Source organism: Nymphalis io, chromosome 30 (assembly GCF_905147045.1).
Source record: "Nymphalis io chromosome 30, ilAglIoxx1.1, whole genome shotgun sequence".
NCBI lineage: Eukaryota > Metazoa > Arthropoda > Insecta > Lepidoptera > Nymphalidae > Nymphalis > Nymphalis io.
The window spans coordinates 6624137-6638525 of record NC_065917.1 but is presented as its reverse complement, the minus strand read 5'-3'; the positions used below and the strand labels follow the sequence as shown (position 1 = coordinate 6638525).

Sequence of the window (14389 nt, the reverse complement as noted above, 5' to 3'; positions counted from 1 at the left end):
AGGTATACTATATTTATTGGTGGTAGGGCTTTGTGCTCCTCTGGGTAGATACCACATACTCATCAGATATTCTACCGCAAAACAGCAGAACTTGGTATTGTTGCGTTCCGGTTTGAATGATGACTGAGCCAGTGTAATTACAGGGACAAGGGACTTAACATCTTAGTTTATTTATTATTCATTTATTCAGAAAGAACCCCATCAGAAATATACAATATATAAATATATACAAGTTACATAAAAATTAATTACCTTATTATTATTATTATTAAAATATACCCCCAATTATAGAAGAACACAACACGCATAAGAACACTGTTGATACTCACAACGTATGAATTAATTAACAAACAAGATTAAACTAAGTAGACAAAACAAATTATAAAAAAAAATTCAATCTTAAAACAAAAATAAAAAAAAATAAAAGTAAATAAACATATTAAAACAAACAGCAAACGTAGTAACAATAATCAGGTATTATGGAAGGCATAAGTTCCTTTCCAAGGTTATAGTTCCCAAGGTTGGTGGCGCATTTTCGATATAAGCGATGGTTAATATTTCTTACAGTGCCAATATCTATGGGCGTTAGTGACCACTTACCATCAGGCGGCCCATATGCTCGTCTCCAATTCTAAACAAAAATTGGATAATGCAGGCATACTATAGCAAAAGTATCGTGAGGCTGAAAGTCTTAGATTAAAGTCAGCCTAACTCTCATACGTCCACTGTCTGGAGTGTGGCTTGCGATAAGGAACTTCGTTTCACAGATATTAATTATAAATCCCATACCAGGTAACATCTTTTATCCGACAAGTTCACCAAATGTCAGCATCATACCAAACGAAAAACGTTCTCGTGACGATGGGTGATGATTTTCAATATCAACAAGCTGAAATGTGGTTTATGAATCTTGACAAATTAATTGAGTAAGTGCAGTTAATTGTTACAAATGTGTTCAACAATATAATAATAATGTCCTCCAGACCGATGTCGGCCACGGCGGCCAATCTCAAGAGAGATTAGCCAACTGCGCAGGAGATATTATAGTGCACAAGTGTGTGCGTAACACAGGTGCACTCTCATATTCTGATGGGGCGACAATCCGACACGATCGGAAAGAGTTAAGATCCAGGACCAAAGGCTTAACGTGCTTTCTGAGGCGCGGGAATGTACACACTTCCAACTTCCAGACTTAGGGCTGCTACTGAGAATTTTCTGACAGAAATACCCAATAACTTTTTATTGACCCATCCCCAGACCTCGAGTCTGCGGCGGTATAACAAGCAACTAGACCAACGAGGCAGTCAATACCGCTTCGCATTTAAATAATTCTATTACTAACATGCTTGCTTGTTAAATGGCACAGTGACCTCACGCGTACTAATGCTACTACTAGGGCTATTCTGTAAGAACAAACTCGAAACTCATCGCAGGAAACGGTCGTGAAATGTCAGAAGGTGCTATGCAACATTGACCATAATAATCGTAATATTTCAAAAACACACGCATCAAAATAGCATATCACCTTTATTATTATAACATTACAATAATATACTCATCAAAAGAGTATGTTACCAAAAGCCGATTGTTAAAATTTCACGTGTGAGTGATGAAGTGAGTTCTTACAGAACCGCATCACTGATGATTGAATACAACACTACACTGGTGATGACGTCCTCTTGACCGATTTCGGCAACGGCAGCCAATCTTAAGGGAGATTAGCCAACATATTATACAAGTGTGTGCGAATACACATACACATATGCACTCTCTATTCCCTCATTCTCGTGATAAGACGGAATCCGACACGACCGGAGAGTGTTTAGGCGCAGAAAATAATGCTTTCACTATCTACGACCTGCCTGGAACGCATTCTCCCAGCGACCGGACGTTACTTCAACAGAGAGTTGGTACATCCTGGCTGGCCTAGGCCAGTCTGGGTACGGGCCTCGGGGTTGCCCCCTTTACTCGGGCTGTTCCTTCTCGACGGTTTTGACCGTCGCGTCATTTCATTCTGGCCCAAAGGGCCAGGGTCTATAAGTGACCCAGTGGCTACTTCAACACGTACCGACAAATCATTGATTTAAATACGAGCTAATAGATGGCGTTGTTTATCCGACTTTAGTAAATATATAATTTGTCTTTTATCTATATAGAAACTTATTTCAAATTTCTGTCATTACCAAAAAGAATCCTAATACATTTTTATGTTTTCGAATTCAACAGATAGACACGTTCGTCAAATACGTGTTAGAACAGAGTAATAAGTTCAGGACAAATAACGTTATCATTACAATGGGGGGTGATTTCACGTACCAGGACGCTGTCATGTGGTATAGTAATCTAGACAAACTTATCGAGTGAGTTCAATGACTTATATATTATATTATATTTATTTATATATTACTGGCGGTAGAGCTTTGTGCAAGCTCGTCTAGGTAGATACCATCCACTCATCAGATATTCTACGCAAAACAGCAGTACTTGGTATTGTTGTGTTCCGGTTTGAAGGGTGAGTGAGCCAGTGTAATAAACAAGGGACATAAAATCTTAGTTCCCAAGGTTAGTGGCGCATTGGATATGTAAGCGATGGTTGACATTTCTTACAATGCCGATGTCTAAGGGCGTTGGTGACCACTTACCATCAGGTGGTCCATATGCTCGTCCGCCTTCCTATTCTATAAAAAAAAAATACTACAATGTCGTTGATCTAGAAGCTTTTAAGTATGTGGATGATCCTGGTTTCAAATCCCGTGAATTTCTTTTGGGACATTCTCAATAGTATCCATGTGCCTCGGACAGCACGTTAAGATGTTGATTATGCGCTTTAATTCTCTAGTTTTATGGTTATCTGATTATGCATACACTTATGCGGTTTTGCTTGCGTGGATGGCTAATCTGGCTTGCGAAAATCTTGCACGATAATAATAGTTTTTTTACTCCCAAAAATTAGAATCATTTGTCATATTTATATATTTGTTTTTTTTTTTTACAATAAACATATGAAATACGTAATTTAAACTAAATTATATGATATTTAAAGTTTTGCATGTAAATATATTTTATGTAAAAAAATGCATGTGTATTGCTTGTGAGTAAAGTCAAGTTCTCATCGTATTAACGAAAATAATTCACAATGTCGCTCAACTGAGAATTTGAATTTAATTTTTGATTCCATTGATTATTTGTTTCCAAAAAACTACGCAATACGATTCGAAAAATAGATGCGTTCATTTTTAATAAAAGTTCAAATTTTAAATGGCAACAAGCTCGCATGTGCGAACACGCTTGTTTAAATTAGGTATTATTAAATTTTCTATATAATATAATTTCAGATATACAAATATAAAATCAGCACACGATGGCTTAAACATAAAACTGTTCTATTCAACACCGGATTGCTATTTAAAAGCGGTGAAAGATTCTAAGTAAGTATATATTTTATTTTATAAATTGCATTACGTCATCTCAATAATAAGCCGAAATGGCCCTGTGGTAAGAACGCGTGAATCTTAACCGATGATCGTGGGTTCAAACCCGGGCAAGCACCACTGAATTTTCATGTGCTTAATTTGTGATTATAATTCATCTCGTGCTTTACGGTGAAGGAAAACATCGTGAGGAAACCTGCATGTGTCTAATTTCACTGAAATTCTGCCACATGTGTATTCTACCAACCCGCATTGGAACAGCGTGGTGGAATAAGCTCCAAACCATCTCCTCAAAAAGAGGAGAGGAGGCCTTTAGCCCAGATGTGGGACATTCACAGGCTGTTACGGATTATGGATTACGGATCTCAGTAAGGGGCCGTCAAAAAAATTGCAAAAATTTCCTCACGTAGTTATTGCTCCCTTATTATTACAATTAAAGTAATAATCTTGTGTTCTTCATACTCTAAATACGTATTAATTACTGTTAGACAATTACAAGACGTCCGGAATACTAATACATCACTATACGATTACTATATACTTATAAAATAAAGTCCCGTCGCGTCTGTCTGTATGACCGCGATAAACTCAAAAACTACCGCACGTATTTTCATACAGTTTTCACCAGTGGACGGTGTGATTCATGAGAAAGTTTCAGATGTATAATTCATTATGGTTTTGCATAAATTGGCTGTTATATGACGATGATTGTTGAAGATGTCGGAATAACCGCCTGTGAGGTTTACTGTCGCGTAAACCATTAGAGTTATATATATTACGATAAACGTTCTATGTAGACCTGTATTCTACCTTATCCCAGCAGTGGGACTTAAACGGGCTACTTTTCGAAACAATTTTACGGTTTATCTCCCATCAATTTTAGTCCGATCCTACCAACAAAACAAGATGACTTCTTCCCCTACGCGAGCGACCCCACAGCGTACTGGACCGGATACTTCACCTCCCGACCGACTACCAAGTTTTTCGAGCGCCAGGGAAACCGTTTCCTACAGGTAAGTTACGCTTTTACCTTTGTTAAGTTACGATTATTGTATTTTGATTTCTATTTATTTTATATATGTATTTTTGTGTGTACAAATGTGAGTATGCTTGTTACGCTTTTACCTATCAACTCACTCAATCGTTAATAATGAAAATTTATACACGTTGTTTGTGTATATCTGGCATAACATATTAACATACTATATAGTCTATGACCGACCTGAAACTATAAACGATTGTTATATGAAAGTTACATATAAAACGGATCAGTACTTTTTACATGAAACCGAAAAAAATGTTGATTTTCAGACGAGATATATGAATTGCATGTAAGTGCAAAGTTACTCACGAAATTGAATGTGTATACGTGTGAGCTCGTGTACTAAACTCACGCACACATTGACGCACTCACAATAACGTATCTCACGCTGACGTCATAACGCTCGATCTCTCAGTTAGCTATCTCGATCACTAAGTCCTCGTAAATAGCTGAACCGATTTGGATGATATTTAGTGTGTACATTTCAACGTGTTCCTGGATGGTTTGAAAACTAAATTGGATCCGGTAGGTGGCGCTGCTGTCGGTACATCACCAAATGAAAAAATGTCTGTATCGCAGGTCGACGTCTGTCGAGTCCGCTAGTCGGATATCAATTTTGACATTGAGTTTTGTCTTTTAGTACGTTTATACTTTGATGGGCCGGTTGGCGTGGTTGGTAGATACTTGCCTTTCACACCGAAGGTTGTGGGTTCGATTCCCACCCAGGACAGACATTTGTGTGCATGAACATGTCTGTTTGTCTTGAGTCGGGGTGTAATTATCTATATAAGTATGTATTTACAAAAGAAAAGTAGTATATGTAGTATATCAGATGTCTGGTTTCCATAGTACGAGCTCTGCATAGTTTGGGATCAGATGGCCTTGTGTGAATAATGTCCCAGGATATTTTTTTTTTAAACAAGCAATTAAAATAAGTCCACAGATTATACAAAATCATTTAAAAGCAAACCCTACATGCTATTTAACTCACTAAATACTATTACTTTCTACAAAGAGAATATTTAAAAACAAAAACGAAGCGTGAGCATAATAGAAAATTATAGTTTGTATATATATATATATGCATATATGTTTATAATTTAAAAAAGAAACTGATATCTAAACATATATTAGAGGAAGTCGGAAAGTAGCAATAGATGAAAAGTTGAAGAGGGTATGTGATTAGGAGGGTTGAAAAACATGTTACTAGAAGGGTATGTAAGAGTATGGATATAGGGGACGGGGGAGGCCGAAGCTGGTGTGGATTTTTTTTATAGAGTAGGAAGGCGGACGAGCATATGGGCCTGATGCCACCTGATGGTGAGTGGTCACCAAACGCCCTTAGACATTGGCATTGTAAGAAATGTCAACCATCGCTTACATAGCCAATGCGCCACCAACCTTGGGAACTAAGATTTTATGTCCCTTGTGCCTATAATTACACTGGCTCACTCACCCTCCACACAACAATATCAAGTATTGCTGTTTTGCGGTAGAATATCTGATGAGTGGGTGGTACCTACCCAGACGAACTTGCACAAAGCTCTACCACCAGGATGGATTGCGTAAGAAAGGATATGTGTATAAAATGAGTAAGTATTGAGATGAGGGGTGACGGAGAGAAGTGGGAGGAAAAAATATGATGTGCCGATCCCACGTAGTGGGATAAGGGCAGGAAGACAAAAAGATATCTAAACATTAAACATTTTATTAATGAATAAATACTTAAAAATAAAAGTTGGTACATTTTAAAACTATGTTTGTGTATGTTTTGATTCAATGGTAACCTTCGACGTTACAGATGGTGAAGCATTTGCAAATCCTAGGAGGTCTGGAGGAACACAACAAATTCGTGCTGAACGAATTAAAGAGTGCTATGGGTGAGATTCATTTGATAATGACTTTGTCCGCGTTGAACAATTATCTTTTTTACGCCAATAATGACTTATAGTAAAAAAATGATACCTTGAGTTACCGTACCGTAACCGTAACAGCCTGTGAATGTCCCACTGCTGGGCTAAAGGCCTCCTCTCCTCTTTTTGAGGAGAAGGTTTGGAGCTTATTCCACCACGCTGCTCCAATGCGGGTTGGTAGAATTCACATGTGGCAGAATTTCAGTGAAATTAGACACATACAGGTTTCCTCACGATGTTTTCCTTCACCGTAAAGCACGAGATGAATTATAATCACAAATTAAGCACATGAAAATTCAGTGGTGCTTGCCCGGGTTTGAACCCACGATCATCGGTTAAGATTCACGCGTTCCTACCACAGGGCCATCTCGGCTTTTCCTTGAGTTACATTATTTCAATTTTCTTAGGGATTTCTAATTTAAAAAAAAAAAAAATATCTAGCCTATGTTACTCGCTGATAATGTAGCGTTCTGTGACTGAAAGAAATTTTAAAATCGGTTAAGTAGATTTTGAGTTTATCCGTTACAAACAAACATAAAAAATCAAATCATTTCTCTGTGTAATATAAGTGTAGTCAAAACTGTAATCGTCAAATCAAATCTCTCCTCAAATCGTCGTACGAGCTCGCACTTTCCTGTGTCGCGGCAAATCATTTTAGTGTTTCGGCCCTAAAGCTCGCCTAGTTAAGATTTCAGTAAATATTGAGAGAAATTTTGTTGTAATTTAAATTATTATAATAAAAATGGTATGAGTGCCAAGGTGCTCACGAGAATTTATGTGTGAACATGTGTGCTCGTGTACCGATCTCACGCACACATTAACGCACTTACAATAACGAATCTCACGCTGACGTCATCACGCTCGGACTCTCCGTTAGGTATCGTGTTCCGAGCGCTAAGATGTTCACACATCATTATTTCTTAAGATTAGCGGTTTCAAACCCACGCGAACACCGCTGTCCTTATTTTGTGTTTATAATTCATCTCGTGCTTTCCGATGAAGGGAAATATCCTGAGGAACCCTGCGTGTGTCTAATTTCACTGAAATTCTGCCGCATACATATCCAGCTCGAATTGAAGCAGCGTAGTGGAATGATCTCGAAATCTTTTCCCAGTAGTGTTCACACTGGTGCTTTTTTTTATAGAATAGGAAGGCTGACGAGCATATGGGCCACCTGATGGTCATAAAAGTGGTCACCAACGCCCATAGACATTGGCATTGTAAGAAATGTTAACCATCGCTTACTTCACCAATGTGTGACCCGTGGGAACTAAGATGTTATCTCCCTTGTGCCTGTAATTACACTGGCTCACTCACCCTTCAAACCGGAACACAACAATACCAAGTACTGCTGTGTTTTAGAATATCTGATGAGTGGGTGGTACCTACCCAGACGAGCTTGCACAAAGCTCTACCATCAGTTTTTTATTTGTATACATTTTTATTTCCAATACGATAATAATGCTTCAGGTGTAATGCAACACCACGACGCAATAACGGGCACTGAGAAGCAACACGTCGCGCATGACTACGAGAGGCTCTTGGACGTCGCCATAGAGGACGCTCTCTTCGTAGCGAGGCAGGCTTTCAAGTGAGTACATCTCTGAATCGCGCTATCGTGTTTCGTTTAACATCCAGCATATAATAATGTCCTACAGACCGATTTCGGCCACGGCGGCCAAACTCAAGAGAGATTAGCCAACTGCGCAGGAGATATTATAGTGCACGAGTGTGTGCGCAAACACAGGTGCACTCTCTATTCCCTAACTCAAGAAAGAACGGGAGGACCGGAAAGAGTTCAGGCGCAAAACCACACACTTTCGACTTCCAGCTGCCGGCTGCTGCTGAGAATTTTCAACAGCAAAACCCAATAATATTTTACTGGATCAATCTGCAATTTGAACCCACGACCTCGGGGTCTGCGCGCGGAGTGAAGTTGACAAATTGCTCTTTTCAAAAAATAGAAAAACAAATCATATAATAAGTTTTAGGCTTAAAAAGTTTATTTCCTACACGAGAAACGTATCACATAATATTAATTCTCTCATATCTATATTATAATTATTGGTGTCTTTATACAAAAGCCAGAGATGGCCCAGGGGTAAAAACGCGTAAATCTGAACCGATGATCGTAGGTTCAAACCCGGGCAAGCACCAATGAATTTTCATGTGCTTAATTTGTGATTATAATTTATCTCGGGCTTGACGGCGAAGGAGAACGGCTTTTTCGGTGAAGGAAAACATCATGAGGAAACCTGCATGTGTCTAATTCAACTGAAATTCTGCCATATGTGTATTCCACCAACCCGCATTGGAACTCAAAAAGAAAGAGGAGGCTTTAGCTCAGCAGTGGGACATTTACAGGCTGTTACTGTATACAAAATTAAAAGTATTACATTACTGACGAGCCGGTTGGCGTAATTGGTAGATTTCTACTAATTACGCCACTTTCTTCCTTTCACGCCGATGGGTGTGGGTTCGATTCCCACCCGGGACACAAATTTGTGTGCATGGACATGTCTGTTTGTCCTGAGTCTGGGTTTAATTATCTATATAATTATGTATTTACAAAAGAAAAGTAGTATATGTAGTATATCAGATGTCTGGTTTTCATAGTACGAGCTTAATTTGGGATCCGATGGCCGTGTGTGAATTATGTCCCAGGATATTATTATTATTATTTTTTTGCTGAAGTCAAGCTTTGTCAGTGACTTCTTAGTTCAGTCTTGAATTTTACGAAAGATTTCTCATAAAATCGTTAAGCTATTATACGTATGTATGTAAGTTAAACACTGATTTCTAAAAAACATTTCTTCAGTAAAATTGCACAAAGGGACGCCCTGAAGCCGCCACTCCTCAGCTACGATAGATGTCGCTTCAATGAATCGAGTTGTCACACGAGTGAAACAAGTCGACAGTTTGTGGTGAGTGTAACATCTTAAAACAAATTCCTTAACAAATGTAATAATTCTTTATTCAAATAGGTTAGTAGGCTATTCACTCGATGGTAGGGCTTCGTGCAATCCCATTTGGTACCACCCATTCATCTGATATTCAACCGCCCAACAGCAATAATTAAAACTTTTGTGTTCCGGTTTGAAGGGTGAGTGAGCCAGTGTAATTACATGCACAAGACATAAACATCTTAGTTCCCAAGGTTGGTGGCGCATTGATGATATTAATAGTTCTTACAGCGCTAATATCTTTGGGCGATGGTGACCATTTACCATAAAAAGTAGGCTTATACGGGCACCGGTTTGGAGTGTAGATTCTACCAAGAAGATCCGACAAGGATCTTAGTAATTAATCTTTTTCATATTTTTAATGATATGCATTGTTGTTTAGAAATGTTTAGAATTCAACAGATATTAACTGCACTCATTTTAATCCCCGACGCAAAACGAGGGATTTTATAAGTCTGACGTGTTTGTCTGTCTACATGAGATCGTAGCTCTCGAACGGATGAACCGATTTTCATTTAGTTGCTTTTGTTTGAAAGATTTATTTGTCGAGAGTGTTTTAGGCTATGTTTGAATTAATTTAGCCGTTTAATAGTTATGGGGGCTGGATGAGGGGATGAATAAACGATAGCAAACTAATATAACTTCGTGGTGTACCAAAAGAATTTGATGTTTATATTGAAATAAAAATAAGCAAGTTGATTAAGCGGTTTTATTTATCATTTAGATTTAAAATAGCTATTTAGTTAAACACTGATTTATCTCGTTCTCATCATTGATTTCATATTCGAAAGAAAAAGACAGAGCATTGTTTAACTAACCACCCGCTAACCAACTTTATAAAGGACTTATAAATATGACCGTTTTTTTAACGTTATATATGAGGAAACATATATATATATATACGATGACGTATTGATCGTTTCGAAGTCTGTTAAAAACAACGTATTTCTTTTGTTATTGATTTGTATCTCCACAGACATGTGACCTTACCATTTATTTTTATTGCAATACTCTCAATTAATTATTTACAAACACATAAATACATAACTTAATTACTGTTTATTATGTTATTGAAGGTAACAATATACAACCCGTTGGGGTGGATGGTGATGGAACCGATACACATACCAGTATTAAACGCAACTTACGAAGTTTACGCGCCAAATGGTGAGTAACGTTTATTGTAATCCAGAAGCGAAAATTAATTTTTATAAAAACTTTGAATTTTAAAAATAGAATACCAAATCATACAAATTGTTGTAAATAACTCACTCAATCACTCTTAAAAATACAAATAACACATTTGAACAAATCACAAGTTGCGCCAATAATAAATTAATTACTTTACCTTTCTGACAACTAACAAAATGGCGGTTCGAAATTAGCGCGCGTTTTTTTTTTACAACGCTATTGTATGGGTGAAGGAATCTCCTAATTATATTTTATAATCAGTTTTCGCCCACATTTTAGGGAGAGGGGAGCAGTAAAAGTATATATGTCTTTCCGTTAGGGTTCGAGCTGGCTTCGTGCTAAATCTCATCAAAATCGATTCAGTGATTTAGCCGTAAAAGCGAAACAGAGTGACTTTCGCATTTTTAATATTACGAGCCGAGATGGCCTAGTGGTTAGAACGCGTGAATCTTAACCAATGATCGGATGTGGGTTCGAACCAAGGCAAGCTCCACTGAATTTTCATGTGCTTTATTTGTGTTTGTTTTTATAATTCATATCGTTCATGACGGTGAAGTAAAACATAGAGATTAGCCCTGCATGTGTCTAATTTCATTAATATTCTGCCACATGTGTGGAATACAACCAACCCGCATTGGAGCAGCTCCTCAAACAAGGAGATGAGGCCTTAGCCCAGCAGTGGGACATTCACAGGCTGTTACTTTACTTTTACTTTTTAATATTAGCCTTTATAGATCCTACTAGTGTATCATTAAAGCTGTTGGTCCTACGGTTGAACCCTCTCCGGTCATGTCCAGTGTTATAAGAGTGAGGGAATAATGTTCGTAGTGCTTCTGTGTTTGCGCACAGACTTGTACACTGCACAGCGCAGTTGATTTGTTTCTAATGAATGGCGTAATCGAAATGTCTACGTCAAACAATATCAATTTTATCAGCAAGAACCTAGAAAAATTATATTTGTTTATTTCCAGGCGAAAAAATAACATCACAATTAATAGACATACCGGAACCTGTAAAAAAAATACCAACGAGAAAGTCGGGAGCGACTCACGAATTAGTTTTCATAGCCAAGCTACATCCGCTCGGAGTGAAATCGTTTTACGTTAAAAAGATAACGAAAAAATCTAAAAGGGACGTTATATCGAAAACGAATGATTACTACGGTAATATAAATGATTACTGGAAGAATTTACACGATAACTTCGTTGAAATACACAATTTAGATGACGGAAAAGATTATAAGATAAAAGAAGAACAAATTCCTCTACCGATATCAAGAGTTGACACTAAAATTAATATTGAAAAAGGCATAAATGTCGATATATTGAAAGATAAAGATGACAATAGTAACGTTAAAGAATTGGAAAGAATTATAAAAGAAGCTAAAACGGAGACGGTTGGCAGAGCGAGGAGCTTAGACAAGAAGCGGAATTATCCAATTCTCAATGAAGAAGAATTGAGAATGTTGGCTGATGAGCCGACGGTCGTTGAACGTATGGATGAAGACTATTTGGAAAACGAGGTGAGTTTTAATAAATTATAATCATTTGGATGTCAGTAGGATTTGGCAAACATCTTCTTTTTTTTAAAGAATCTTATAATTGCTAATATTCCTATAGTATAGTGGGAGAGGGGGGCAGTTGAGAGTAAAGCTTGTGTTAGTGGGGATCGAACGAACTTGCGACTTTTACATGTTATATACTAAATAACATGACTATAACGTTGATCTGGTGAAATGGGTGATCAGAAACGTTGTCTCACCTTAGGCGGGTTTTGTATCACTACACACTCTTTGTACACTCTTCTATCATATATAAAGTTTATTTCGACTTGGGCTTTAAATTTCGATAATTACTTATTTGATATTATAATTTTTGTCTGTACTGAGTAGGTACCAACTAGACATATTATTTAAAAAATCATATAACTTCGTCTTCGCCAGGGCTTCTGTCATGTGTTGATAAAAAAAAACGCAGTCACAGTTACTGCCGACAGAAGTGAAAACTGGAAACTGTTAAATATATTCGTCCAATTTCCACATCTATTGGCACTCCGAGTAATAATTCTATCCCTTTTTGTTATTAGGCTCTTTATTCATCAGAATACACAGTATGTCGCTAACTCGGTACAAAATATTAATACAGCTTAAATTAAATAAATAATAGTTAAAATACAATCTTTATTATCCTCATTAATTTCCACAATACTTAAATTATTTGTACATTCAACGATTTCATTATATCAACATTAGCATGTCGGTGACGCGAAGCCACGAGTCCATCCCCTATAATAAACGAGCGCAACGCCTAAAGAAGTTTTCACATAAACAAAAATGTCTTTACCCGTTAAATTTATCGAAATCGATCAAAATTATTGATTAGGACGCTCTAAGCGTTTAATTAAAGCTCCTAATTTAAATTATATCAATTTCAGTACATGAAGATACGTATCGACAACACGGGCGTTACACACATGATCCTACCAGACAGGACGACGAATCTGAAAGTTCAGCTGTTCTACTGGACCGGTTGCTTTGGCAACAACACGAACACATCCGAGCGATCGTCCGGCGCTTACATCTTCAGACCTCAAACCACAGTACCCTACTCTATGACCTACAGGAACACGGGTACGGTTAAAGGCGAAATCGTTCAAGAGTTTCGTGCGGAAACAAAAGAAAACGCAGCGAGCGTTCTCAGACTATATAACGGTCTCAATTATTTTGTTCACGATTTCGTCGTCGGCCCTATTCCAGTTGATGATAAAGTTGGTAAAGAATACGTGGTGAGGTATAACACGAACGTCGTCAACAACGGCGAGTTCTACACGGACTCGAATGGGAGGCAAATGTTGAAACGGAAGCTGAACGAACGTCCACAGTGGAATCTGACACTAGAGGAACCGATCGCTGGCAATTATTATCCAGTAACGAATAAAATATCAATACAAGACGATCAATCTAGGATATCAATATTGACGGATAGATCTGAAGGCGGATCCTCGTTGGAAGAAGGTAGTATTGAACTGATGCTCCATAGGCGTCTGTTACACGATGACGCGTTTGGGGTTGGTGAAGCGCTGAATGAAGTGGCTCAAGGCGTAGGGCTAGTGATGCGTGGGCAACATAAAATACTGAACCACAATCCAGATAATCATATGGAACTGATTGCAGAGAGAAAACTGGTTATACAAACACATTTACAGCCAATAGTATTCGTATCTAATGCTGATAATATTAAATTGGACGCATGGATGAAATTAGACAATTGCTTCAAAGGTATGAAGGAACTGCCGAATGGATTGCACCTGCTAACTCTAGAACCTTGGACGCAGGATTCATTGCTATTAAGATTCGAGAATTATATCGATAAATCTAATAATTCGACGCTACAAGTAGATTTATCTGAAGTTTTTAATAATATCAAAATTATATCGATTAAAGAAACAACACTAGCGGCTAATCAGTGGTTGGGAGATGTTGAAAAGTGGACTTGGAGAACTGAAAATGAATTTTCTGAAAGTTTCAACTTTGAATATAATAATTTCAATTCTGTACCCAGAGCTAGGAATGTTGATGAAGTAGCTGCTGACGATGGATTGAAGATTAAAATTAAAGCGAAACAAATAAGGACTTTTATCGCGAAATATGAATTGATCGCTTCGTAATTGCATATTAAATGTATCGAGTAATGTACATATGTATGAAATAAATATATTTAAATTAAATTTTTCGTTTTATTTAAAGCTTTAGTATATAATATAGTTTTTATTCGTTAATTCATCTCGCGCTTAACGGTAAAGGAAAATATCGTGAGGAAACCTGGATGTGTCTAATTTCATTGAAATTAT

The 14389-nt window shown here is 37.5% G+C and overlaps 1 protein-coding gene across 4 annotated transcripts in view; it reads left to right on the top strand.

Moving 5' to 3' along the window:
• The window catches only part of LOC126779885 (lysosomal alpha-mannosidase-like), a 36324-nt gene extending 22064 nt beyond the window's left edge, over positions 1-14260 (top strand). For 2 of the 4 annotated variants that reach the window (XM_050504033.1, XM_050504030.1), the window contains exons 8-16: positions 2227-2360; positions 3336-3428; positions 4315-4444; positions 6275-6353; positions 7857-7977; positions 9205-9310; positions 10426-10516; positions 11512-12062; positions 12974-14260. In XM_050504033.1, the coding sequence (XP_050359990.1) occupies positions 2227-2360; positions 3336-3428; positions 4315-4444; positions 6275-6353; positions 7857-7977; positions 9205-9310; positions 10426-10516; positions 11512-12062; positions 12974-14206 (2538 nt within the window). In that variant the 3' untranslated portion in view covers positions 14207-14260. Of the gene's footprint in view, positions 1-792; positions 927-2226; positions 2361-3335; positions 3429-4314; positions 4445-6274; positions 6354-7856; positions 7978-9204; positions 9311-10425; positions 10517-11511; positions 12063-12973 lie in introns of all 4 variants that reach the window. The other 2 variants (XM_050504032.1, XM_050504031.1) reach the window with 2 other exon arrangements.
• The last annotated feature ends 129 nt before the right edge of the window (positions 14261-14389 follow it).